The sequence below is a fragment of the Etheostoma cragini genome, chromosome 18 (assembly GCF_013103735.1).
Source record: "Etheostoma cragini isolate CJK2018 chromosome 18, CSU_Ecrag_1.0, whole genome shotgun sequence".
Lineage (NCBI taxonomy): Eukaryota > Metazoa > Chordata > Actinopteri > Perciformes > Percidae > Etheostoma > Etheostoma cragini.
In genome coordinates, this window is record NC_048424.1 from 16,979,162 (window position 1) to 17,006,143 (window position 26,982).

The following is a 26,982-nucleotide window of genomic DNA, read 5'->3' on the forward strand; positions in this document are numbered from 1 at the left end:
TATATCAACACATTCCTAACACAGAGCTGCATAAACCGGCAAGCTGTATGCCCCACCTACATCTGTCTGGTAAAGTTTTTCACCATTTTACAGGTTTTTTTACTCACAACAAGACAAAATTGTTCTTTGGGACCTGATCTATGACAGGGTCTTATAATCCTTTTTTTTTTGTACTTTTTATGGTACTATTTCTCAAAATAACCTGATCGTGATCCAGATCCAACATGCTAAATTTCCAACACCTTTTTACTATTATCGCAGGCTCACATTGTTCAATTGTCCCCCAAATATCAACACAATTCTTATAGAAACACTATGTCCTCAAGTATTGTCCTAACAAATTATTTACCTTTTCCTTTTAGTTTAGTGGATAGGTTGACATTTTTTTCAAGCCCGTCTTAAAGCAATTGTCTTCTGCCCACGTGTACATTGGAACAATCTTGCTGTAATCATTCCTCCCGGCCGTCAACAGATCCCGTCTTTATGAGATTTCAATGGAAGAGATGGGGGAAAAGGTCCACAAAAAAACCAAAGACATATTCAAAAGTTTATCTGACTTCACTTGGTTTGTGTAACTCAGACCATTAAAGCCTCACATTAACTTCAGATACACTTTGTAATAAATATTTGCACAGAACGAGGACTCTGGATTTGTCCCCCATCACTTTTTAAATGTTTTATTTTATATATAGCAGTGTAAATAACAAAATTTACATCACACAATTCCTTTTTCAAATGACGAGAAGAACAAGTCAGAAGATTAATATCATCTTAATATCATCCTCGTGTGTGCATTGTTGTTCAGACTTGTGAAATGCTTTGAAAAATGGTCATTACAAAGTTTAGTTAAGTTTAGTTTATTATAGGATCCTCATCATCACCCCCTCTTCCTGGGGTCCACATTTAAAACATACATAAAACGTTACAGTCTACATAAAAAGACTCCAGTCTCCATGTAAACTACAGCTGGTTGTTTCATAGTTTTTTAGTAACTTTTACATGCAGTAACCCTTAAAGGCTGTTTACTCTCTGTGACCACCCAGGGCCTAACACTGAGAGCCGGGACCTATCGGACTACGCCATGGCAGCGGGCACTACCGCCGTGAACGCCCAGAGGCTCCTGCGGGCGCTGAAGTTGCAGAGGCCGGTGCTGCTGGAGGGCTCCCCTGGCGTCGGGAAGACCAGTCTGGTGGCCGCGCTGGCCAAAGCTTCTGGGAATCATCTGGTCCGAATAAACCTCTCAGAGCAAACGGTAAGCCCTTTTTATTTACTACCACAGACAATAAAACTCTTCAACACTTCAACCCTGGGTGCTAGATGAGACTCTGAGACAACACAATATTGCAATAAGGGCAACCGGAACGATTGGTTCATTTACATTTTTTTAGCATACTTATATTTAAACAGTTGCACATTTTGTTTTACCCATCTTGTATATACTTAAATATTTGTATACATTCTTATATTTTATTCTTATATTTTGTTATTATAATTATTATTACTTTATGTATATTGTATGTATGTATGTATATTTTGTGTGCTGCTGTAACACTCTAATTTCCCATTTTTTTGGGATCAATAAATATCTATCTATCTATCTATCTATCTATCTATCTATGTATGTACTAATGCCTCTAAATTAACTCAAATACCACCTGTCTCTGACACTGATGACGTGCACTCTCTGGCAGGATGTCACGGATTTGTTTGGAACAGATCTCCCTGTGGAGGGGGGGAAAGGAGGAGAGTTTGCTTGGCGCGATGGGCCCCTTCTGGCTGCTCTGAAGGCAGGGCACTGGGTGGTCCTGGACGAGGTGAGGAATGCTGTTTGTACACCACTTTTAATGTCTCGAAGCCTGTATTTTGTTTGCAATCCCTAAGAAAGCCAATTGTAATGTGACGATGCTGAATTAAGGGTGTACTCACACTTGGCCCAGTTGCCTTGAACCATGTTTGAGCACGATGATCCCCCGGGATGAGACCCGGGCATGTTCAGCATTCACACTGACCCCAACCGAACCATGTCCGGGCACGATTGAAAGAGGCGGGCCAGGGCACTAGCAAGGTTCCACTGTACTCACGCACGGTATAACTGAGCCTAATTGGGACAAGTGTGAGTTTGCCCTCGTGTGTGATATGAAAGTGACTTGTCTTGTCCCTGCGCTGCCAGCTGAACCTGGCCTCCCAGTCGGTGTTGGAGGGCCTGAACGCCTGCTTCGACCACCGAGCAGAGATCTACATTCCTGAATTGGGGATGAGCTTCCAGGTCCAGCAGGAGAAGACCAAGATCTTTGGCTGCCAGAACCCCTTTACACAAGGCGGCGGGCGTAAGGGACTGCCCAAATCGTTCCTCAACCGATTCACTCAGGTCTGCAGCGGCCGACAGGATCATACTAACCTTTATATCACAGTTACTTAGTGCTTATTCATTGTGTGAATTCTTTTCTCATCCATTTATAAAGTTGTTATTGATTTCTTAATGATTGAATTTCAAGTTTTTTGCAGTACTGTAATAGTGCTTGGACAGTGTCTTGGTTTATTTAAACTTCATTTCAGCAGCGAAAAATCTGCTAAGGTTGGATGGGAAAAGATGTGTAGTTTTTGAAAATTATGTCTTTGTGTGAGCTGACCATGGATATAAATCTGTTTATAAAGACGGATAAAAAACGGGATTTGGTCATTTTTCTGAATATTATTCAGTGGGTCAAAACTTTAATCAAGGCCATAGATTGTGTTGCAATGGTTTTCCACATTGCTGCTGCCGCCCTCCCCGGCCTTCTGAGAAGAGTGAACACCTGAATCTTATCTCTGAGCAGAGCAATCACTTTAATTATATCAGACTTACCCCTGTTTTCTCAGGTGTTTGTGGACCAACTCACGAGCAAAGACATGGAATTCATTGGAGACTCAATTTTTGCCAGCATCGATAAGGAAATCATCGCTAAAATGGTGGAGTTCAGTAACCGGGTACGTTTGTCTTCCCTCACTTAAACTACTGCTGAGTGAGAGACTGGTTCTGCTGTGTCAGTCCAGCAGCATGCAGGTTGTCATGTGTTTAAAGCTGTGAGTGAGACTGTGCTCTGCCTCCAACAGCTTGTCCAAGAGGTGAGTGTGGAGCGCCGCTGGGGCCAGAGAGGGAGTCCCTGGGAGTTCAACCTGCGTGACCTGTTCCGCTGGTGTCAGCTGATGCAGGCAGACCAGTCCCCAGGGTTTTACAACCCAGGCCAGCACGTGGCCCTGGTGTACGCTGACAGGATGAGGGCCGAGGCTGACAAGGCTCAGGTAGACCATTTCTTAAACTTTGGATATACACAAGAAACGTTCAAGAAATCATCATGAAAGTACTGGTCTCACTCTAAGATGATGTTTGTCAACCTTCTGATAGTGATACTCGATGTTTTTCAGCCTACTTTGTAGAGATAGTACACAGAATTTAAGACTCTTTAATTGTGCCGGCCAGTTCTCTGAGTGGCTTTGACTTCACAGTCTGGTTGTAGTTTAAATGTCTGGAAAAAATTACAGGTCCCTCAGAACCAGTTGGTCAGAGTTATGTTGGGTTTGAACAGATCGACTCGTAATCCTTGCAGGATAGAGCCGTACAACTGTAACTGTGGAGTACCTAATATTTCTAACGAGAGCCTCCGAGTACCTGAGAGACGACTTGCCCTCCACTAGTGATGGCCAAATGAAGCTTTGTGAACCAGTGTCTTTATTTGCTGAGTCCACTAGATGGCGCTCTTGGTTTTACTAGAAAGACCTGAGGCGTTTTAATTAATTCATTCATTTAATTTAAATTTTTCACTCACCTAAAGGATTATCAGGAGCACCTGTTCAAATTCTCATTAATGCAATTATCTAATCAACCAATCACATGGCAGTTGCTTCAATGCGTTTAGGGGTGTGGTCCTGGTCAAGACAATCTCCTGAACTCCAAAACTGAATGGGAAAGAAAGGTGATTCAAGCAATTTTGAGCGTGGCATGGTTGTTGGTGGAAGATGGGCCGGTCTGAGTATTTCACAATCTGCTCAGTTACTGGGATTTTCACGCACAACCATTTCTAGGGTTTACAAAGAATAGTGTGAAAAGGGAAAAACAACCAGTATGCGGCAGTTCTGTGGGCAAAAATGCCTTGTTGATGCTAGAGGTCAGAGGGGAATGGGCCAACTGATTTAAGCTGATAGAAGAGCAACTTTGACTCAAATAACCACTTGTTACAACCGAGATATGCAGCAAAGCATTTGTGAAGCCACAACATGCACAACCTTAAGGCGGATGGGCTACAGCAGAAGACCCCACCAGGTACCACTCATCTCCACTACAAATAGGAAAAAGAGGCTACAATTTGCAAGAGCTAACCAAAATTGGACAGTTGAATACTGGAAAAATGTTGCCGGTCTAATGAGTCTCGATTTCTGTTGAGACATTCAGATGGTGGAGTCAGAATTTGGCGTAAACAGAATGAGAACATGGATCCATCATGCCTTGTTACCACTGTGCAGGCTGGTGGTGGTGGTGTAAAGGTGTGGGGGATGTTTTCTTGGCATGGTTTAAATGCCACGGCCTACCTGAGCATTGTTTCTGACCATGTCCATCCCTTTATGGCCACCATGTACCCATCCTCTGATGGCTACTTCCAGCAGGATAAGGCACCATGTCACAAAGCTCAAATCATTTCAAATTGGTTTCTTGAACATGACAATGAGTTCACTGTACTAAAATGGCCCCCACAATCACCAGATCTCCACCCAATAGAGCATCTTTGGAGTGTGGTGGAACGGGAGCTTTATGCCCTGGATGTGCATCCCACAAATCTCCATCAACTGCAAGATGATTTCCTATCAATATGGGCACACATTTCTAAAGAAGGCGAAGGAGGGTATTTTCAACCAATTGTTGAACACTGAGCGCCATCTAGTTGGCTCAGAAAATAAAGACACTGGTTCACGAAGCCTCATTTGGCCATCACTACCCTCCACTCTACTGCTTGTTTCCGAATCATGCTTGCTGAGGTTTAATACCAACATGGGTACTTTTTCCTCAACATTAGGTACTTAGCCCCTTTTGGAAAGTAATAATAAAATAAACACCACAGTGTAATGTTTTGCTGTTATGCAACCTTGATTAGTGCATTCACAAATTGAGCCAATAGGTTTAATTCGCTCACTTCTCTACATTCAGAGGCCACCCCCAGGCTTCTTTGTGTATTTCTTGACCTGTTTGGGTAGTCCTTTTCCTTTGTTGAGTCTGTGAGACCCCTGCTGTCCCACACAGGTTCTGTCCGTGTTCAGGAAGGTGTTTGGGGAAGACTTTGAGCCTTACAGCGGCTCCAGACAGTTCCACATCACTCCACTCAACCTACAGGTTTGTCAGCAACAATATATAATCATATATTTCAAAAACAAATGTTTTAAATTGTCGGACAAAGTTAAGGATTTCCTCTCCCATGATAGGTGGGCTTCTCGGTCCTGCAGCGCAGCGGTGGAGCCCCTGTGGCCCTGGACCCCCCACTGTCCATCACACACCAGGCGCTGCGGCCCCTGGAGTCCCTGATGAAGTGTGTGGAGATGGGCTGGATGACCATACTGGTGGGCCCCACAGCCAGCGCAAAGACCAGCCTGGCGCGGCTGCTGGCTCTGCTGACGGGACACCGGCTCCGGGTCATGGCCATGAACAGCGCCATGGACACCACAGAGCTGCTGGGGGGCTTCGAACAGGTAGCCAGGAGCTCCCAGGCCTGTCCTTGCTAGAGTTTCATTGTCTGGGAACATCAGACTGCATCACTCAGCACTCTTTTCTCCATTTCAGGTCGATATCATGCGGCCATGGCAACAAGTGCTGGAAAGCGTGGACTACATAGTTGCCATGGTAATAAGGCGTGGCCTGATGTCTCTGGATGTTGGCATCCAGGACACAGAGTTTCTACTGCAGACGTGGGGTCTGTTCTGCCACTGGCTGAAGGAGGAAGGCCTGCAGAGAGGTGGGGGTAGCATCAACTCAGAAGCACTGAACAAGCTGGAGGTCATCATCCTCCTCCTGCAGAAACTCAACACCAAGCTCAAAGTCTTCACTGGTAACGGATCACTCCTGAATACTGCCGGCTAGTTTACTTCACTTGTAAGAATAAGAATGTGTTTTCAGAGCTGTAACATGCTTGTGTGTGTCCTCCAGACATGTCCAAATTGCAGACGGACTTCACGCTGCTGAAGGAACGCCTGGCTCAGCTGGAGGACGGCTGGACAAATGGAGGCTTCGAGTGGTTGGACGGGATGCTGGTCCAAGCCCTGCAGGCCGGGGACTGGCTGCTCATGGACAACGTCAACTTCTGCAGGTGAGCAGAAGTGCTACATCCTATGTGTATTTGTGTGCTTGCTGGACTATCTATAAAACATTTTTCATTTGGAATTTGGAAATAATAATGGCTACATCGCTGGGCTGTTTCACAGAGGCAACAAAGACCACACACATCATAAAAACTCAGGGCCAGAGAGCCGTGCAGGGACAACTTTAAAAAGCGAATGCAGCAACATGTTTGGCTTATTGTGGTATTGGTATTTTTACCATCGTGTTTGGATAGCTTGTCATGCATCTTATTTTAGGATTCTTTTAGGGGGGGGACATTTTTGATTTTGTCTTCAATAAAGCAAAACAAAAGGCCATTGCTAGACATGTAAGCTCATTGGACAGCTTTTTAAAATGAGAACCAATAGAAGATGAGTTATGTAGATGAAGAGAAATCTCAGGGGATCAACAACTTTGGTCAGTCCCGGAAAAAAGGTGGGCCTATTAAGCAACTTGTACTGATCCTGTATTATGTGCTCAGTGCGTCTGTCCTGGATCGCCTCAACGCTCTGCTCGAGCCCGGCGGATCGCTCACCATCAACGAACGCGGCGTCATAGACGGGAAAACCCCCAAAATCAGCCCTCATCCTAACTTCAGGTACAGTAGGACGCAGTGTTAGAGCCTGGTCACTTTTTTATGATGTAATTGCAGACATCCATGCTCAGCTTATGTGGGCTTTGCAGGCTGTTCCTGACCATGGACCCCGTCCATGGGGAGCTCTCCAGAGCCATGAGGAACAGAGGGGTGGAGGTGTACATCCCAGGGGAACATGAGGGGGTCTGCTGGGACACACTGGACCTGAAGACCCTTCTTCACACTGCAGGGGTGACCGGAGACTGTGTGTGTGATCTGCTGATTGAAATACATAAAAGCATCAAATCTGCCATTTGGGGTAAGCACTGACAACAAGCCAATATTCTGCCCGTCAGTCAGTCAATCTTCAGAGTTACTAAAAGAAGGGTTCTATCTCTCAGATTCACCCGCCTCATCAGTGGCTTCTCTGCTCCATGCTGCGTCGCTGCTGTCCTGCCAGCTGCAGCGAGGTGTAGATCTACCCAGCGCCCTGCAGCACGCCTGTGGAGAGGCCTACTCGCTCTGCCAACGCACCACTGCCAGCCTCAAGGTAGCAAAGCCACGGCAAATATGTCCTTGTCCTCTCCTCTGTCTCACCACTGGTTGTTATCAAAGGGCCTCCTTCACACCTTCCCCCCTTACCTGTGCGCTCACTGTCTCTCGCTCTGTCTCATTACTTCTTCCAGCTCTGTTTAACCAGTAGGACTTTTTCTAATTTTAGAATCTAACTTTTTTTGATAGTTTTATTGCAGTTCCTTCACTTAATTAACAATCCATTACTCTATGAAGCAGTACCATTATCATATCCTTGCAATTTTTGTTTATGGATTTGTTTTGTTTAAATACAAGGTTTGGTCAGACAGATAATAAATTCTAATGTTTTACCTTTTCACATCCATGCTCACCAACGGCTGAATAAACACGGGTGCATTGTTTTCCCTCCAGCACGCCCAGCAGCTATTAGAGCAGCACTTGGCCATCCTGGACACGGAGGACTGGGGCAGTGGGTTGCTGTGTGCTGGGGTGTGGCCTGACGGCTTCCCCTCTGCCCTCCTCTCCACCGAGGATTCCTGCTTCTCCGCTGTCCTCCGAGATGGACAGGTCCTCTCATTTTGCCTCAACACCCTCAGCCTGCAGGGCAAACGGTAAGGACGGGAACAACACCATCACATAAGTCTGCAGTGGACGTTATTACCTGTGCAAATTTATTCTGAAGGACCCATCCAACATTGAAAAGTGTGTTAAGGGAAATGAAGGTGTACCTTAATTTATGGATAAATGTTAAAAGGCACCTGAAGTGGCACTTAAAACCAAATTAAGTTTTAGTTAAGCCATCACAAAAGTCTGAAAACTGAATCGAATTGAGGAGAGTAAGTGTTGGTTCATGTGAAGATGCTGGCGATTGAGTCCCAGTTCAGGCACTGAAAGGAGTTGAGGTGTAACGGATACATTCAGCTGCAGAGCTGTAAAGATGGTACTTGTAATGTCAGTCTAACTGTAAGCTTTGCCCGTAGTGTAATTACTCAAAGCAGATGTTCTGTAAGTGAGAGAGATCAAACATAGTAGTGGAAGTGTCCGTTGTGTGTTTAAGTGCTTAAGCAGTTTTAACTGTCAGTTAAATTGGAGAAACCGTTGAAAGCCAGTTTAAAAAAGTCACAATGTGTAATACTTCAGGAAGTAATTCAACTAGCTGTGTTGATCCACAGGAGTCGGCCCCTGAGTCTGAGTGACCTGCAGAGGGCGCTCCAGAGCAGTGGTGTCCATGAAGGCCTGGTGTTCTCTGGAGGAGTGGTGGATCTGGCCGATGGAGACACTCTGAGACTGATCCCTACAGCAGTGAGACTGCTCACAGAGAGGGCCTCTCACGGAGACTGGATCCTCCGTAGCAGCTGGCTCTCACACCTGGGCAGGAGCTACAAATACGCCCCTGGTGTGTTACTGTATACACACACACACACACTACTCACTTTCATACCACTCCAAAACAAGGTATTCATGTGCGATGGTAGTAGATTTCCTTTGAAAGGATATAAGGTACATGTTTTTGATCACTGACAAGTAATCCTTCAGTACAGAGGTATTTGTGTTCTACAGATTATATTGTAATCACACTGCAGAAATGAACACGGGAATTTTCTTTTGTCGAGAGTGTCCAGAAATATGCAGTGCTTAGGATCCTGAAGCAGGGTGTTTGTTCTCTTCCAGACCCGGCTCTGGTCCAAGTGGAGGCAGGAAACCGGGCTCTGAAGGCTGTGTTTGGGAGCAAACTTGCTGCCAAGGGCAAGTCACTAGCAGAGCTGCTCCAGCCTCACAGCAAAGGTAAAGTTGTTCTCTTGCATCTGCAGTCCCTGACCAGAATGTTGAAATCACAACCTGCACATACACATATACAGTACATTTAATGTATGATGTGAAAAGTCAAAAGATTAAAATTTGAATTCTAAGTTAATACAATTATCAAGGTGACATGGGAAGTATTGCATGCATGCAAGTTAAGGTGTCTGGGACTTGTCAGCAATGTCCATGAGGTTTTTCCAACTTCATGCTAAAGCTGATGATGATTATTTCAGTGCAGAACAGTCCATGCCTTACTATCAGATATATGACCTCTGTTAGAATATACTGCTGCCGTCTTCATGTGTATCAACCGCTGTGTGTTACATTGTCAGATGAATACAGGATTCTGGTGGACATGCGATGGAACAAGCAGTACCTGGATATTTTAGCTAACAAGTGCAGCTTTGAGGACGAGGAGAGATACACAGAGTTCCTGGAGGCACTGAACGCAGTTGCTAACAGGTACGGGGGAGGTTGCCTGTCAGCCTTTATGCTGCCATGTGCACAACTCTGGCATGGAAAGAGTCTTTAGAGATTGCTGCAGAGGAACAAGCATATATGCATTTTCAAGTGGAAGGCAAACAAATCAAGCAAAACACACAATATGCTAACAACATGAAGTGTGATATGTATTGTTGTTTTAAATTATCTGAAAATTGATAAAAATACTATTTGTTCTTTTCCATGTAGAGTGATCTTGTATAAGAATAAAGTAAAGGTAAATAATTGCTTCCGTGCGCAGAGTTCTAATGATGTGACTGTGTTTGTCAGGATTGTTCTGATGATGGACAGAGAGGAGAGGTCTGTCATCTGCACCTGTGCTATCAACCTGTCTGCTCAGAACTGTGCCCTGAGAATAGCCACAGCCTTCAGCAAAGGTACAGTATGCACTGCAGCACGCTGTGGATCAGTATGAACTGATGGAAGCGCATGCCAGAGCATCATTCTCCATACCTGACTCCCCCTTCAAATTAAGTTACAAAATGTCTACCTCCTGATGCCCCAGCACATTATGTAACTGCCCCTCCCCCCTCAGGCACTGTGGATATTGGTCACCTGCCCCACCCAGTGCTCATGCATCTGCGCACGTTCTTTGACCTGTGGGACTTGTTCACCCTGCAGGCTGTGCAGAGCGGGCAACCCACCATCTCGGACCACATCATGTTCGAGGTTAGAGCTCCCTTGCTTTGTTATTGTGTCACTGGACACACACACGTCTCTTTTCTTACTGCTACTATTACTTCTACTGCTAGCAGTCATGCACATTTTTCCTTCTGCTACTACTACAGATAGAAGCTTCCGCTATCATTACTGCTTGTCTTACTGCTGCGGCTGCTACTTCCACTACTTTAACACAGCAATAGCAGTAATGGCTCTACTACTGCTTGTTCAGTTGCTACCTGTAACTGCCTCCTCCCCTTCCCAATTCTGAAAGCATTTCCTTAGCTCTGTGCCTGTGCTGTGTGTTCAGATCTTGCAGCTGCTGCAATGGCTCGATCGGTTCTGGGATGTGTGCAGCACGCTGGCGGCGGACTCTCAGGGCATCTCGGTGCTGTCTCTACACTGGCAGTGGGTGCAGAAACACCTGATCCTTCGACTGCCCCAGCTTCTGCTGGGAGACAATGAAGCCACATCTCAGTAAACACTTTTTTCTACAATGCATAACATGACATGAAGTCAGTCAGTTAGTAATTATTTCATTTATTTACATTTCTCTAACATTACACAGATAGTATGACTGTAAGAGTGCCAATAGCACTGTCTCTATATTACTAATGTGCTGCTACAGCTGTCTAAGTAAATATTTAGCTAATGTATTTCCAATTCCCAACACTTGTCTGTGCTCTACTCCAGAGGTCAACAGGAGCTGCAGGCGGTCTCTGCAGCCATCCAAACGGTTCTGTCCACCCCGGTGTCTGTGGCCACAGCTCTGAAGGGCATCCAGAAAACCCTCGGGAAAGCTCTGCCATTCAAGGTGTGGAGACGCTTCCTTAACTCTTGTTTTCAGTCAGACCTAAACTGTGTTTGAAACCGTTCCCTATCACATCTTATTGTCAGCAGTTGTTTTTGTGTTTCCTGTCTTACCTACGGTCTTCTCTATCTTGCCTCATATGGTTGTAGTATAATGTCAGGCATTCACAGAGTATCTGAGAAGATCTGAGTTGACTTTACAAAACTCATCCATCTTGTTCCCCAGTTGGAGTCAGTGGCTGAGTGTGCGTCTCGGCTCAGGCTCCTGAGTAAAGCCCTGGATGTGAGCGATCTGAGGCTGGACGCCAGCACAGGTCCCTGGAGGCAGGAGCTGGTCCGACTTCAGGGTGCCGGGCTCGGGCTGGACATCAAAGAGAGTCTGCTAGAGGCCTGGGGCCTGGTTCTGCTGGCCAACAACCAGCTGGATCCAAACAAGACTGGTGAGCCTGTTGCAGAAATACCTTTCACCTGTGGTGGCTACAAGGCCAAACCATGGGCATGTTGATCCCCATAGTGTTAATCCTGTGTTTTGACTTACTAACGTTCTCTTGCACACTGAACATCCAGTGGGCAGTGTCATGAACCAGCTCAAATTCACAAAAAAAGAATGGAGAACCCAAATAGTTGAGGATTAAATTAAAACCGATTTTTTTTCAACCCATGAACCTGTGAGCTTTAAGCCACCACTGCTCAAACCTACCAAGCTCACAAAAAGTACCAAGAGCTGCCCAAAGAGTGGGAGGGGTCCTTATTCCGAAAAAGACAATATTCCGACTAAGCTGTTTGCATGGCTAATGAAAGTAAATATTCCACTAATATTCCCGTTTTACATGTAGCCTTGTCAAATACAGTTTTTCAAAGTGTTCCAGCGGAGTAGGACTTGTTGGATCTCTCGTTCATTCCTTCAGCCAGCTTCCATATCCAAAATCTAGATAACATCCAAGTCTTGGAATACAGGTGTCACAAAGCACAGCTCTAACCACACCCGTCAGGGATGCTGCCTTTCAGCTTGCTGCTGTTAAGTTACTCTTCAACTCTTTTACTCGTGCGGTGTAATGGACTGTTTAGTCTTGTTTTACCCTCTAAGAGAAACTCCAGTGTGACGTTAAAGAGTCAGTATGTGAGTGTCCTTCTGTACCTCCCCATCAGGAGTGTTGGAGAGGTTGGTGTCGAGTGTGGAGCAGCAGCAGCGTCAGATGAAGCAGAGAGGGCTGCTGGAGCTCTGCTCCCTGCCTGAGGGCGAAGAGCCCACAGGCGGAGTCCAGCTGGCCAGAGAGGAGCTGCAGCAGCTGGGTCGCCGGGCGCAGCTCTGGCCCCTGATGGAGCAGCTGGCTGTCCTCAACCAGCTGCGCCTTAGCACGGACCTGCTGCACCTGGCGCTCTCGCCTGGGTAACAACTCCTTGAATACCCAGAGATACTTGTGGGTACTGATCTTGCAACAGCTGATGGATGTGTAGTGAATTGTCCCTGTTGCTCTGCAGTGACCAGGAGGCCGAGGACAGCTTACGTCCTGAACTCTCCAGACATCTTCGCTACTGCCTCCAGTCCACAGCCATGAATGTCAGCCAGCTGCAGCCGCTCTGGTTCCTGCTCAGCAGCGACAGGGTCAGTACACCCACCTTACTCTCACTTCACTTGGATGTTTGACCTGCACTGTGCAGGATGATGCATGTGGTAAAAAACAATAACCACACAACAAATAACCACATAAATAATCCCACAACAAAACAAGAGGTCGAGTATAATGTGTACATGAAGAATTGGACTAAATGTATTTTGACCGTAGAACATGTTAGAGGGATCCAAACTTGAGATAATACACTAAAACCAATAATTCAGGAGTTACCATGTAATCACAGCATCCTCTCTCCCCCTTGGTGTTCTAAAATGTAATGAAAACATTTCTGGTAAAGACTAAGAGTGTTGCTCACAATTCCCCCTAACTGTATTCTAGCCGGCTGAGGAGCTGCAGTTTGTTTGGTGTGAGCTGCTGTCAGAGGCCCTGGCTGCCCTGTGGACCTGCAGTGTGACCTCCGACCCCAAACTCTGGCTGAAATGGGACCCACTAAGTCCCAGGACCCAGCCAGCGCCAAAGCTGCAACACGGAGCAGACAACATGGTACTGACCTCCAACATCTACTGTTGATCTCACTGTATTTAAGAGGCATGTCCTGCTGGATTAACACATGGACTTGCTGCTTTTAGGGACCGGCCTTGCTGAGTAAAGCCGTGTGGTCGTATTGCATGCTGGGAGTGCTCTGCAGCAGTGATCCTGGAGGGGGGTGGGATCCATCAGGGGCAGCCCTCCTCTCCCTGTCCGATGTCACCCTGGGGGAGTGGAAGGAGAGGATCCAGCAGCTGCAGGATGTGTCTGCTGTGTTGTGGGATAATATGGCCGTCCCTGCATTGGCTGAGTTTAGGTAAATAAAAACAGAAACAAATGTTCTTCAGAAGCAGTTATCAGTATTGGCTTTCTTAATCTCTCTTACCCCACCCCCCGTTCCTCATTAGGGGCACAGACTTCCGGCTCCAGGGCGAGGTCCTGCGCCGCCAGCTTCAGAGCATGGCAGACCTGCTGCCTCCCAGTCTGCAGGAGGGCTACATGGAGAGCTGTGAGAGCCTGGTGGAGGACCCAGACCCTCTGATAGCTGCCCAGGAGATCCAGACCGTCTTCAGAGACTTTCTGCCTCAGAATGTGCTCCCTGACGGCTTGGTGGAGGCCTGCATCACCTGCCTGCAGCAGTACGTCCAGAGCAAGGTCCAAGGCTCCAACTCGCCGGCCCGATCCGGAGTGTTCTGGGTCAATATGGGCCTGCTGCAAATCAAGGTCTGGACACCACAGACCATCTTTGACCCAGCGGTGAAGAGGGCCTACAAACTCAACTACGCACAGCAGGAGGTCAGCAGCTGTTTGTTTCTGCTTTACACCACATTTTGTCTCATAAAGATTTTGGGCGTTTCCGCATTTAATGGATAAGACAGCTCAAATATGAATGGTGGGGAGAGAGGGGACAACCTGCAGGAAACAGTCAGGTCGGACTTCAAACCTTGACCTTCTATATTATATATATATATATATATATTTTTATATATATATATATATTTTTATATATATATATATATATATATATATATATATATATATATATATATATATATATACATTTTTTATTTCAAAATAATTTCAAATATTCTGAAACTATTGCTTTTGACTACCTTTTGTCTCTTTTATAAGCACACTCAGCAGGTAGTACTTACCAGAATTGGATCATAATTAACAAGGTTGACCAACATGGCTTTTAGTTGATACAATTTGTCTTGGAATTATAAGTTAACAAGCCATGTTTTTTTATTAAAGATAACAAACGTTGACGTGACAAATGAAAAGTTACATGTAGAAGCTACAACTCAAGTCAAAAACAATGTCCCATCTTGTCTCTTGGGACCGTCAACTCCAGTATCCAATATTTCTCTAGGGTTTGAAACAGGGAGGAAGGTGGCCACTATCAGGAACTGATGGATTAAATTTCACTGGAATCGTACCCTGTTGGAATTCATGTGAAAAATACATAATTGATTTAGGTAAAAGCTGCTTAGAGACAGAAATACTTTGCCTGGTGATACTGATGATGATGATGTCTGTTGCAGCTGGCTCTGCTGCAGGAGGAGTGGAGAGGGCGCAGCCTGTCATCCCAGCTGATGACGGGCGCAGAGCTGGAAGAGAGCAGCACCACTGATGGCTTCCAGCATCCTCGGATCAGGTCAGAACCAGCCGCAGGTCCTCATTGTGTGCAGACCATAATTTCAACAGTGTACATTGTACACATAAGTTTACACATTTAAGACAGTCAATTCCAGAGAAACATTAATATTCAACAAATCAAATTCAATGTATTGATTCATGAAAACTCAAAGGTGTCTGACTCTGACGCTCTATACGATGGAGTCTAAAAGAAAAATAAAGAGCCAGTGTGGAGAAGAGGAACCCATTAAACGATGCGCGTGGCATGTGAGTAGTATGAGTAAAATGCTTTTGACGCCTTGTATGTGACTTGCTGTTGCAGGTACCTGTGGATCCGCATGCAGCAAGTGAAGGAACAGATAGCTGAGCTGTCCAGGAAACAGGCCTGTCGCCCTCATGACGCCCAGTATGGCCGCCTGTTCCAGGAGCTGCAGCACTACCTGTGCAGTGTCGGCCAGGCGTCTGCTGTGGAAGACCTGCTGTCCCACCTGCTGAAGGCTCTGCAGGGCTCCCTCTCCTCCTCCAGGTCTCGCTCAACGATGCAGGGCCTGCTGAAGGAAGAGGCTGTGTGGCAGACCTCCCAGAAGCACATCTGCCAGAGGCTGCTAGAGGACTACCCCCTGTACCCCGATGTGGTTGGGCCGGTGCGGACCGGCATCCTCCAACTGCGACACGGGATGAGGCTGGTGGCCTCTCAAGTGGCCGCCTTGCTCACACCTGTTCCCGGTCTGCCCAAGCTGGTGTCCTGCCTGCTGGCCTTCCCCTCCCTCTCCCCTAGCCTGCCGTCCTATCTGGCTCGGGCGGACTTCCTCTGCTCCAGAGCCTGCATGGACAGTCTGCGCTGCCTGGGGAAGCTCCTGCCCCAGCAGCAAGACCCTGAACATGTGGTCCCCCAGTCCTCCACACTGCTCCTCAACGCTCTGCTGTATGTGCAGTGCCACACCCTGTCCACAGGGGAGTTCAGCCCTGAGACACGCAGCCTCTTCAGACACATCTGTCAGGTCAGAGTTCCATTCACACCAAGATCCATGGGCTTCTGGGTTTGACTCTGATCAAGGAATGAAAATGTTAGTCCAAATGAAATGCATGCTGTGGCTGTGCTGACTGTACTTTGATGCTTCTCAGGCTCTGGTGAACGAGTGGGACGAACAGGAGAGACAAAAGAGAGAGCGAGAGCAGATGGAGGCCAGTCTGTACCGCAACCGCAGTCGACTGCACGGCTCGGGACTGACTGAGGACGAGCAGGAGGAGAGGGACTTCAGACGCCAGTTCCCTCAGTTTAACAAGGTATTCACAGACGATGACCAGAATATTTAAAGTACTCCTATTATGCTTTTTGGCATAGGGATTTCCCTTTCCTTCATTGTGTTATATATATTTTTTGTGCACATTATAGGTTTACAAAGTGAAATGGCCCAAATTCCCCCCCAAAGGGACTTACCATCTCTAACAGAAAACACTGTTCACAAACTATTCCAAACAGCTCTATTGTAGTCCAGCCTTTACTTCAGAGACACAAGCATTAACGAGCATCACTTTGCGACGCCCAACAAAGATGTAACAGAAGTGTGATGCCTCACTCTGTAGCTAAAACAGAGAGGTCAACAAACAGGGTGAAAAGAGGAGCTGCAGCAATGTGCAGTACAACAAAATATGGTGTTTTTGGACAATTTAACCATGTTAACCTATTCTGGTACAACCTTTAAAAAACAGTTATGATCCTGAAAATTTACTGAAACTCAGAGACAACTTGTTTTATTTGTTTTTAATACTCAAAGCAACACTAATGAACTTTTCCGCTTTAGTCCCCCTACAGGTTGGAAGTGGAATTGTCTATTACCGCTGTCGTAATAACCCATTATGTCTCATTGGAACTACAGATCCGCAACCCAATCTGGGAAGCTTGCATAGTGGGGTTATAAATGCAGGAGTGTCACCCTGTCACGAGTTGATGAACCACTGAAACATTTTTGTAAACATTATTTTAAGGTAAATATTTTGGTGCAAGTTTGCCAGATCAGGTAGCAGATCTGTAGTTTGAATGATGCAAAAGAATAATGGTAATGGTAACATACTGGACAATTCCACTTCCAACCTGTAGGTGGGCCAAATAGGCCCACCTACAGTATTATTTTTATTAATATTACTATTATTGTTGTGAGCATGAACATCTACAGCACATGATGATTGTCTGGCTGGTAGCTCAGCAGAGAGTTGAGCTTTGGTCCAGATCAAGAGGTCTCACTTTAGACCACTTTGGCCCAGTCCCCATTTAAAGCTGCAGTGAGTAGAAAGCAAAGAGATGCCAGAGTTTTTAGTAGTAGTAGAGAGAGTTCTCTGCCTGCTGCTTCCCCTCTGTGCATATGCAGAACAGGCCAATTACAGGTCATTTCAGAGGGAGAAAGTGTTTCTATTGGCTAAGTCTCCTGTCACAGCTAGATTTTTTTTTTAAAGCTAAAAAAAAAAACAGAAACAAGAGGAGGAGCAGAAGACTATATTTCTCTCAGACCATTTGAATTACAACATGCCGATATTATGGAACAACGGCATAAATAAAGTGCCTGCCACAACGGTAAGGGTCTCTGTCCATACTTCTCTAGGACTTTGCAGACATTATGTCCCAGCCCAGCTTGGAGGGACCAGCCGACTCTGAGCTCCAGGACGAGGAGGAGGAAGTCCAGGGAGAGCCCAGTGAGAGCAGCTTCCTGTCTCCAGCTGCCATGAACACCTTGGTCCAGGTCCATCAGCACCTCTGCCTGGGACATGCCCAGTCCATGTGGTACCAGGGCACAAAACCAGCCAATCACAGCAGCGAACACATCAAAGCCCTGGTCTCCTCCTATCAGATTGCTTCCCCTGTGATGTCACGCTTCTATCATCTGATTGGTCAGTGTCCTGTTTATATTTGTTTTACTGTTGTAGCACTCCTGTGAGTGGACCATTGACCTGGGTTTTCCCCTCAGATGCTGAGCTGGACCAGCAGCTGACAGGCAGTGAACTGCTGCTCTCCACCTTGCTTCAGAACACCGTGCAGGGCTCGGGGGGGCCTGAGAGTCTGGCTTTTGCACCAGAAGGACCTTATGATTTCTACCAGCAGCCCAACATGAGCCAGGCCCGTCTCTGCCTTCCTGTCCTGGAGCAGCTGAGTGGGGCGGTGAAGCAGAGGCTGGACGACTGGCCCGAGCACCCAGCTCTCGTACAGGTCACTTACCTTTTCACATCCAGGCCCGCAGTCAGGTAGCATGTAGGGATTCAACCTTCAAATGCCAGTAATGTAACAGGAAGCAAGGCCTCTTTATGTACATGCTTTGGTCATTCTCAGGATCAAACCTTAGATTTTTCCCACCAGACTCTTCACCAACATGAAAGTCTTTCTTTAAGAAAAAAAAAGCTGAAAATGTTAAGCCCAATTTCTTAATTGGAGAAATGTGAGTGTGTTTAATCAGGCCAGGTAATAAAGCCAGGCTTCTTGTTTTAGATCTGCATCTACAGAGAGAATTGCAGCTAGTGATAAAAAAAGAGAAAACCTTTAGTATCCATATCTGGAAAACAGACCATGAACTGTGGTATCTTGCTATCTTAAATGACTAACTTCATTTATTTGTTTGTTTTAGACAAGGTCAAAATGAAAGCTAGTAACCATACACAGATTAGAAAGGGGTGAAACATTCCATGTGATGCTTAAACAGTCAAAGAGAGAGTTTTCTGTAAATAGTGTAGGTAATCTGCTGAATAGACTCTTCAGATGAGTTGATGTGTGTTTGTGTGTGTGTGTGTGTGTGCGTGTGTGTGTTATAGCTGTCTGTGGTGGTGGAGAGAATCATGACCTTCAGTCTGGCCAGTCCACTGGCCAAGTTCCTTAACGGTTTGGAGATCCTGCTCAGTAAAGCACAGGTGAGTGTGCATGATTACTTTTGTGAGATCCACGTAGTGCTGACACATTTAAACAACTACAAAATAGGTCTGTGATATTAAAAAATATAACAATAAATAAGCCACAATGAATGAAAAGCTTCATATAGCTGAAATGTGTTTGATAAGCTCTGAGCTCTGTGTTCTCATCAGGACTGGGAGAATAACGCAAGCCGCTCAGTCTCTCTACGTAAGGAACTGGAAGCAGTCACACAGCTCATCATCCAGTGGCGCAAACTGGAGCTCAGGTATGACACAGCGGGCTTACCTTACCTTTCAGATGCTTTTAGATACCAGAGAAGAGAGATTAAACATGGCGCTCCTCAACCTGTCCATGGGTTTACCCAGTACACCAGCTGTCTCCTGTATGTAAATGTGTCCTTTCCTGTCCCTGTTGTGTGGGACATGTAGCTGCTGGTCGAGCAGTCTGGACAACGCAAAGAAGCGGCACACTGAGAAATCAACCAAACACTGGTTCTCTATCTACCAGTTGGTGGGGAGATATCTGGAGGAACAGGGGATGGACACTAAAACAGGTACGTACACACTGATTAACCAATAAGTGTTTTGTTTAATGGGCTGAGTGGAAACTTCCCCATAATGTACATTTATGGAGGAGTCTATCCAACTGAAATATTTATTTGAAGTGAAATGATGCTCAGCAGATTTAACCTGATTGTAAGTCTCTGTCTGTGTCATAAGTGGAAACAAATGGCAATAAAGAATGAAATAGCAGTGATACTACCCAGTAGTAGCTCACAACTAATCAGTGTGTGTTTACTGAAACCAACAATAGCAACAACAGGACATGTGGAAAATAAATATATCCACCCATATATCCACCCTTCAAATGCTATGACTGTTAAGAAGTTTTTCTTCTTTTGACTGTCCCCTCCAGGCGAGGAGGTGGAGCGCCTTTCCCTGTCCTCAGTGTCCTCCACCTTGCAGGCCTTCATGGAGGGCTCCACCCTGGGAGAGTTCCACAGCCGCTTGGCCATGGTGCTCAGCTTCCACTGCCACCTCCTGCTGCTCCCCAGCCAGCCTGGACAGGGTTAGCTGCTACACTTCTACAAATCTATCCTAACACACGCCATACAGGCCATCTGCATAAAGAGTTCTTCTTCTGGCCATCCTTTATAGCGTGACGCCACTGTAGAATATGGGGGACAACGTCCACAGTCCTCATTCTGTGGTACTCTTATGTTAGCTTGTATACGCCCGGTGGCCTCTAGCTCACCCAGTAGAGCCTGAAGGGGCACAGGTTTGAATCCGACCTGCGGCCCTTTGCTGCGTGTCATCCACCCATCTCTCTCCCTCTTTCATGTCTATCCACTTTCACTATAATAAATGGAAAAAAATTATTCAAAATTATTATTCAAAAAAAAATACGGCCTACATCACACGCGACCGGTAAAAGGATGCAATAGTGAGGTGAGCGGAAGTGCAGGAAATCGTCACAGGTCAGCTTCAAACCCTGGACCTCTGCGTTGAGGTATAAACCTCAACATATGTGCGTCTGCTCTACCCACTGAGCCACATTAACCAATGTTAACCAAACTCAGCATTTGATAGAAATGTCCATTTCATCACTCATTCATGTTAAATGTTTCTGAATACATTTTTTAAAGTTGCAGATGCATTCTATAGTTACAGGTCAAAACAAGGGAATATCAGCATTTGTTTCTTCTTGGCTGTGAGAAAAACTGCACTGTGTTAACTCTTTCCTTATTCAACAGAATCACTGTCCAGTCTGTTTTGGAACCTGCACAAATACTACAGTCAGTTCTCTGACTGCATCCACACCAGAATTAGTCAGCTGAGAGCGCCCATCGAGAAGGAGCTCAAGGTTTGTTTTAGTGTATACCAATAAAACTTTCATGTCCACACTGCACATGTCAGAGCAACACAGTAATGGGGATTATTGTCCTCAGGACTTTGTCAAGATCTCCAAGTGGAACGATGTCAGCTTCTGGTCCATCAAACAGTCGGTAGAGAAGACGCATCGGTAAAACATCTCCACGATGAATTTCTGCCAAGTCCTATATTTCTTTTGTTGAGAGGACAGATGGCCGCCACAAACGTTGTTCTGCCTGTTTTCTTTTCTCTTAGGACTCTCTTCAAGTTTGTCAAGAAGTTTATGGAGGCTCTGAGTGGTCCGAGTGTTGCCGCACTGGTGGAGCAGGGAAGCAGCGCCAGCTTGGACAGTGTGGATGCCAACCCAGAGGAAACTCCCCTCCATCGGGTTCACAGGGCACTGAAGAACACCCTGCCTGGGAAGGGCAGAGATCTGCAGGTATGCATGTTTTTATTCATTATCTCAAATGAATAATCTCTTCTCCATTTTAGTATTTGCTTTATGGTAATGCATGATGAGTAAATAACCAGAGCTGCGCTGGATATTACAGCAGGAATGCTCGGAGGAAGGAGTTGAAGCTTCATCTCTGCAGGGACGTCTGCCCGTTCTGTCCAGGAAGATGAAGAAACTGTGCGTCCAGCTGCAGAAGAAAAACCCAGTGCCTGATCTGGCTGAAGACCTGGACTACTTCACTGGTAAGAATCTCACTTACACAATCTCATTATTGTATTGTAATGAATTTGGGTATCTTACTTTTTATCGAGTGCTATCATCAAGACAAAATTAGAATTTGTCCAATTGTTAAACGCTGCACAATTTCAGGAAAGTATCTAATTGTGATTATTTGTAATGATTTTGCGATTTCAATATGATTCACGGTATTTGTAGGAAGGATATTTTTGTATCATTAGTCTCATTTTTCATTGAAAAATATTAGTTTGGATATTGCACTATTCCATATCGGGATAGCAATAGAATCTTGATTAATTGTGTGACGCTACTTAAAGGGACCGTTCCCCCTAAAACTCCTCTGACTCCTATTCTCCATAGTGCTATTTATCAGTGTAGATAGTTAAGGTGTGAGTTGCCCAGTGTTGGAGATAATGACGTTGAGATGTCTGCCTTCTCTCTGATATAATGGAGCTAGATGGCACTACAGAGAAATTGATTTAAAAAAACTCAACCGCAGTGTTTCTATGCAGAAGTCATGACCCCGATACTCTATCCATCTACAGACCTGGTTGTGTACAGTCAGCCACCTGTCACGCAAAGTGTCATAAAAACTTGTCAGAGTTGTCAAGAAGGGAAAATCAAGCAAAAGAGACCTAAACCGTTTTTTGTACAGTCACAAACCGGGCCTAACGGCCATGACAAAGTCCAAGAATGCACACAACAAAGCCAATTAACTAGGCTTTATTAGTTTAAAGCTATAGTGCGTACATTTTTGATATTAATAATCTGTTACATTCAAGCCCTTGTCAAAAGAGTTGCTACAAAGCTAGCAGTGAAGATAATGACCTCTTCTAAAGGGACCATCATGTTTTTTTTTTTTTAAACCTCCGTGTCCTCCTCAGCTACTAGCAAATGTGTTGAGGAGGGAAGGGAGATATTATGTGATGTGGATGTGCCGACAGTGTTGTTGTTGTTGTCATTACTTAGAATTCCTCATGGGGGCGTTAGGAACAAAACACTATAGCCTATGACATCAGGTGTTCATTGTTACATCACACAGCTGCTTATTAATATGCTCAACGTTAACACAGTGTCCTGTTCTCCTTCTTCTCAGGCGAGGTCATCAGCAACCTGCGGGACTTGCAGAACCTCAGCATCGACACAACGGCAGAGAAAGAGAAGCAGAAATCTGAGGTCAAACACATCTTGCAGCAGAAGCAGAGAGCTCTGTCTGACTTGTTCAAGATGCTCAGAGAAATAGGTGAGTTATCCTCTCTGATTACAGGTGTCACATAGTACTTTAAGCCTTCCAACCTCTCTATACATATATATATATATATGTCATGCTCCCATTCAGGTCTGTCGTACCGTAAAGGGCTGACGTGGAATAGGACTGCAGACCCAGAGCAAACCCTCTGCATGCATCCGCTGGAGATGAGCACCGCTCTGCCTGCTGTGAGGAACCAGGAGCAGGCCGAGAGCATGTAACTACAACCTTGTTGTGCAAATGAAAATAATGAGCCAGTTCAATAACATGACTTTTGTGTTAGCATTCATCCCAGAATTGCAAAATGAAATGATGAATTATTAAGCAACACTCAGACTTTAGCTTACAAAACTGAGTCAGTTTGCTGACTTTATGACACATTTCTGCTAGTTAACTACATTTTTGCTTTTATCATAATTAAAATTTGAATTCATTTTTTTTTTTTAAGAAGATTTCATTATATTGTATTAAATCAGTAATGTAACAGAGAAAGATGAACCAAAGTAATGGCAACTGTAGAATATGTTTTCTGTACTCTGAAAGCCACTCTCTCTCATGCTGGGTGTTGTAGGCTGTTTACAGAGTTGCTGACAGCGTGGGATGGATGTCAGAAGTACTTCTACCGTTCGTGGGCCAGGAGAACTAGCATGCAGACTGCTCTGCAGCAAGCTGCCAAGGTCAGGTTCCGATGCTGATGGTCAGAACAGCTTTGTGGTTGAAAGGGCCAGGGATTACAGATGAAGAGCAGATTTTAGCTTCCTGTAGCCTGAGGTATATGTGTGTGTCATTGTCTGGTTGCAGGAGCTGGGTCTGGGGAACATAGAGCGCTGTAGAGGTTTCTCCTCTCACCTTTTCAAGCTGCTGCTCAAACAGAGGCAACGACTGGCGACGCTCACTGAGCACTGGCTCCATCTCAGGTCAGTCTTCTGCAAAATGGAACTACAGAGTCCTACAAGATTATCTTGTATGTTAAATTCCAGTGTTGCTTTAAAAGAATATTAAAGCTTCAGTGTGTAACTTTCTGATATTAATTACTCTTTTACATTCAAGCCATTGCCAGATGAGTTGCTACAAAGCTATTTAAGACTGATGGCTCCACACAACTCACTCAGTATGGCTATTTTCAGAAGATTGGGGCATCCAGGGGACGCAGATACTAGTAACTGTGTTGAGGAGAGGGGGTGCACTTTCACTGTTCAGTGTTAGTGTTGTTCATTACTTAGAATTCCTAATGGGGGAGACAGAAACTACGCACTGCAGCCATAATTGTAATTAAAAACATTGGGATTTTGTTTCTTACTGTCTCTCTTTGTGTGGTCTCCACTGCCAGGAGGCTGACAGACAGCGTCCAGGGCGTCAAGGCCCACCTCCAGAGCCACCGTGAGGACGCAGGCTGCACCCTCCCGCCCCAGGCCCCTCTGCAGGGCTGGGTGAGCCGGGGCCAGGCGCTGGCTGCCCAGTGCACCACCCTGCTGCAACAGCTGGCCTGGCTGCTGCAATGCTGCCCGGAGGACCTGCAGCAGAAGGAGGAGGCGAGCAGCTGGAGGCAGCACACCCTGAGGTGCCCGTCCCCGCTGGCAGCCCAGCGCCAGCCTCCCGGCTGTCTGCTGCGGAGGGGAGACACAGACTGGTGCCAGTTACACCAGCGCATGAATGCAATGCTGAAACAGACTCAGAGCCTGAAGCTGGAGCTGGACTCTGTGGCCCAGCAGACGGAAGGCAGAGTGCTCCACACATGGTAAAACAATCACTTGAGAGTTTATGTAAAATTTGATGCAGCACCATCCAAAGACAGTCCCAATAGCGGTGTTGTTTTCCACAGGAACCATTTTGTGACGTGCAGCTCTGCCTTTGAGCAGCTGGGAGTGGTCGTGGCTCAGATGCCCGTCATGGAGCAGCTCTTCACCCCGGCCGTGTGTGTCGGCAGCGCAGCCAGCCAACCGGCCATTGTCCAGAGCCTGCACTATGTCAGGGGACAGGTGGAGGCCAGCATCAGCGAGTTTAGCGCCTGGAAGAGCCAGCTGCTCTCCCTGGGACAGCAGCACGCAGGTGAACACACTGAGCATCATTCCTTTAAATGTTACTAATATAAGACATAGAACATGACATCTGGCTGACAGACATGAGGGAAAACTAAAGCGGGTGAAAAGTAGCAGCACTGTATTGTCAGATGAAATCCCGTTTATTACTATGGCTTCAAAGTTCCTCTTCTTCTCCTAACAGATCAGCAGCCTGCCTCCTGTGCTGAGTTCTCTGCTGAGCTGGAGACAACCATCAGCGCCGTGCTGTGTGCTGTACAGACACTGGTGAAGAGAAGGGAGAGAGAGCAACAAGGAGAGCAGCCTGGAGACGCCCCAAGAGGTGAGATGCCAGCAGTGCTCTCTGCAGTGCTGCTGTACAGGACATGCAACAAATGCAAATAACATCACAGAGTAAGGTCTAGACCTGCTCTTTTATGATAAGCGCAGTGAGATAACTGTTGTTGTGTATTTGGCGCTATATAAATATAATTGAATTGAATTGTTGGTACCTCAGGAAGGTGGCTGGCGTCTCCCCTTAGAGATACGGTAAGAAGCTCAGTCATCCGAGAGGAGCTCAGAGTAGAGCCGCTGCTTTGTCGAAAGGAGCCAGCTGAGGTGGTTCGGGCATCTGGTAAGAATGCCTCCTGGGCGCATCCCTAGGGAGGTGTTCCAGGCCCGTCCAGCAGGTAGGAGGCCCCGGGGAAGACCCAGGACTAGGTGGAAAGATTATATCTCCAACCTGGCCTGGGCACACCTCGGGATCCCCCAGTCGGAGCTGGTTGATGTGGCTCGGGAAAGGGAATTTTCGGGTCCCCTACTGGAGCTGCTTCCCCCGCGACCCGATACTGGATAAGTGGATGAAGATGGATGGATGGATGGATGGATGGATGAATTGTTGGTTCAAGCAGCGATATAACCTTGATGTGCCGGTTTATTGGGCACACCTGTGTAGTCTTCAGGCCTTCTTTGGCGTACATCCATGAGCAGGTTCGCTGGGTTGAAGACACTTCACACCTGCTGTTTAGACATTCTTCTTTCAGGGGCTTCTACAGCATCTTCATGCCAGTTCCCATCTGTGCAGTTGACACCACACCTGAGTGTGTCAGAGCGCCCGCCCCCACCACCACTACCACGTTTCTCCTTACCTCTGTCCCCCTCAAGGATCCACAAGCTGTTTTTTTTCTTCTGAATCTCTGATCATTGGTAGATTTCAGCATTCTGAAGCAGACAACTTCCATCTGAACATGGCTTGACAAATGGCACTCCATGTGCTGTATTAATATCTTCACACATGTCTGCATGTTCAAACACTCATGTGAATGAGACAAACATAGAGGAGACCCCGTCATATCAAAACATCTCCGTGGTGCTGCTAGACCTCTCAAACCTTAAGGATGTTTAAAACTCATTGTAAATGCACCAGCATTGACAAAGTGTTAACATTTCCTCCATTGCGTATGTATAAGACTTTCTGACCGCATTAATGGCTGTCCACATGCTGTTCCCTGATGTTTCAGAGGATGCTGGAGAGGAGGGGGAGGATGCGGACCCTGTGGAGGAGCTGCTGAAGCCTGGTCACCTGACTCGACTCTTGGAGGAGGAACTGGCAGCAGAGGTCGAGGCTCTGTGTGTGGGAAATATTAGCAGCCGGCTGGAGAGGCTGCTGAGCCAACTGAGGACACAGCGAGACTCATGTCCACCACCACAGCTCCAGGTACCAAGAGCAGCTGCTCATGTTACACCCAGATGACTTAATGTCCAGCTACATGTACAGTAGATTGCTTCAGGAGCCAGTGACCGTGAGCCCATTCTTTCTACTCTGTCTTATCTTAACCAACCCACACTGCTGATGCTTGCCAGGTTGCATGTTATACGTTTACATGAAAGTGTCAGTTAAATATTCCGGGTTCTACACATGCACATGTTTACACGGCTGCTTTATATTTCAGAATGAGGTATCTTATTGTACAGCCATCTCACACCCTTACTCTGCGTGTGTGTGTGCGTGCGTGCATGCCTCTGTCTGTCTGTATGTGCGTGTTTGTGCGTGTGTAGGAGGTGAGCCAAGCGTGCAGGCTGCTGGTGCAGCTGGAGCCCCTGCTGGCCGTGTACAGTGACCTGGTGCGCTACTACGTGGCTGTGTCTGTGGGTGCGCACCGCAGCACAGGAAAGCTGCTGTCTGTGCTGGCCAGCATCTTCACCGAGCTTGCCCACAAGGTACACACACTGCAACACAGCCATTAGCAGGTTCGGGAGTTAACAACTAAATGCAGGGACTAAATGTTGCTGC

General features: G+C 46.3%; 1 protein-coding gene across 2 annotated transcripts in view; it reads left to right on the forward strand.

Annotated features, from left to right (window-relative positions):
- The window catches only part of mdn1 (midasin AAA ATPase 1), a 61,175-nt gene that overhangs the window by 25,303 nt on the left and 8,890 nt on the right, over positions 1-26,982 (forward strand). For both annotated transcript variants that reach the window (XM_034899961.1, XM_034899962.1), the window contains exons 35-82: positions 1,044-1,252; positions 1,692-1,814; positions 2,171-2,368; positions 2,860-2,967; positions 3,094-3,282; positions 5,273-5,362; positions 5,452-5,715; positions 5,807-6,071; positions 6,170-6,329; positions 6,822-6,938; positions 7,025-7,233; positions 7,316-7,464; positions 7,860-8,059; positions 8,621-8,844; positions 9,120-9,233; positions 9,584-9,713; positions 10,023-10,129; positions 10,288-10,421; positions 10,723-10,889; positions 11,106-11,226; positions 11,449-11,662; positions 12,372-12,612; positions 12,705-12,828; positions 13,178-13,342; positions 13,429-13,643; positions 13,735-14,122; positions 14,872-14,984; positions 15,288-15,966; positions 16,091-16,252; positions 17,566-17,851; positions 17,929-18,167; positions 18,764-18,859; positions 19,031-19,125; positions 19,289-19,413; positions 19,776-19,928; positions 20,614-20,723; positions 20,809-20,882; positions 20,987-21,170; positions 21,283-21,427; positions 22,519-22,665; positions 22,762-22,888; positions 23,243-23,348; positions 23,473-23,588; positions 24,002-24,409; positions 24,494-24,720; positions 24,895-25,032; positions 26,210-26,406; positions 26,748-26,909. In XM_034899961.1, the coding sequence (XP_034755852.1) occupies positions 1,044-1,252; positions 1,692-1,814; positions 2,171-2,368; positions 2,860-2,967; positions 3,094-3,282; positions 5,273-5,362; positions 5,452-5,715; positions 5,807-6,071; positions 6,170-6,329; positions 6,822-6,938; positions 7,025-7,233; positions 7,316-7,464; positions 7,860-8,059; positions 8,621-8,844; positions 9,120-9,233; positions 9,584-9,713; positions 10,023-10,129; positions 10,288-10,421; positions 10,723-10,889; positions 11,106-11,226; positions 11,449-11,662; positions 12,372-12,612; positions 12,705-12,828; positions 13,178-13,342; positions 13,429-13,643; positions 13,735-14,122; positions 14,872-14,984; positions 15,288-15,966; positions 16,091-16,252; positions 17,566-17,851; positions 17,929-18,167; positions 18,764-18,859; positions 19,031-19,125; positions 19,289-19,413; positions 19,776-19,928; positions 20,614-20,723; positions 20,809-20,882; positions 20,987-21,170; positions 21,283-21,427; positions 22,519-22,665; positions 22,762-22,888; positions 23,243-23,348; positions 23,473-23,588; positions 24,002-24,409; positions 24,494-24,720; positions 24,895-25,032; positions 26,210-26,406; positions 26,748-26,909 (8,714 nt within the window). The remainder of the gene's footprint in view (positions 1-1,043; positions 1,253-1,691; positions 1,815-2,170; positions 2,369-2,859; positions 2,968-3,093; positions 3,283-5,272; positions 5,363-5,451; positions 5,716-5,806; positions 6,072-6,169; positions 6,330-6,821; positions 6,939-7,024; positions 7,234-7,315; positions 7,465-7,859; positions 8,060-8,620; positions 8,845-9,119; positions 9,234-9,583; positions 9,714-10,022; positions 10,130-10,287; positions 10,422-10,722; positions 10,890-11,105; positions 11,227-11,448; positions 11,663-12,371; positions 12,613-12,704; positions 12,829-13,177; positions 13,343-13,428; positions 13,644-13,734; positions 14,123-14,871; positions 14,985-15,287; positions 15,967-16,090; positions 16,253-17,565; positions 17,852-17,928; positions 18,168-18,763; positions 18,860-19,030; positions 19,126-19,288; positions 19,414-19,775; positions 19,929-20,613; positions 20,724-20,808; positions 20,883-20,986; positions 21,171-21,282; positions 21,428-22,518; positions 22,666-22,761; positions 22,889-23,242; positions 23,349-23,472; positions 23,589-24,001; positions 24,410-24,493; positions 24,721-24,894; positions 25,033-26,209; positions 26,407-26,747; positions 26,910-26,982) is intronic.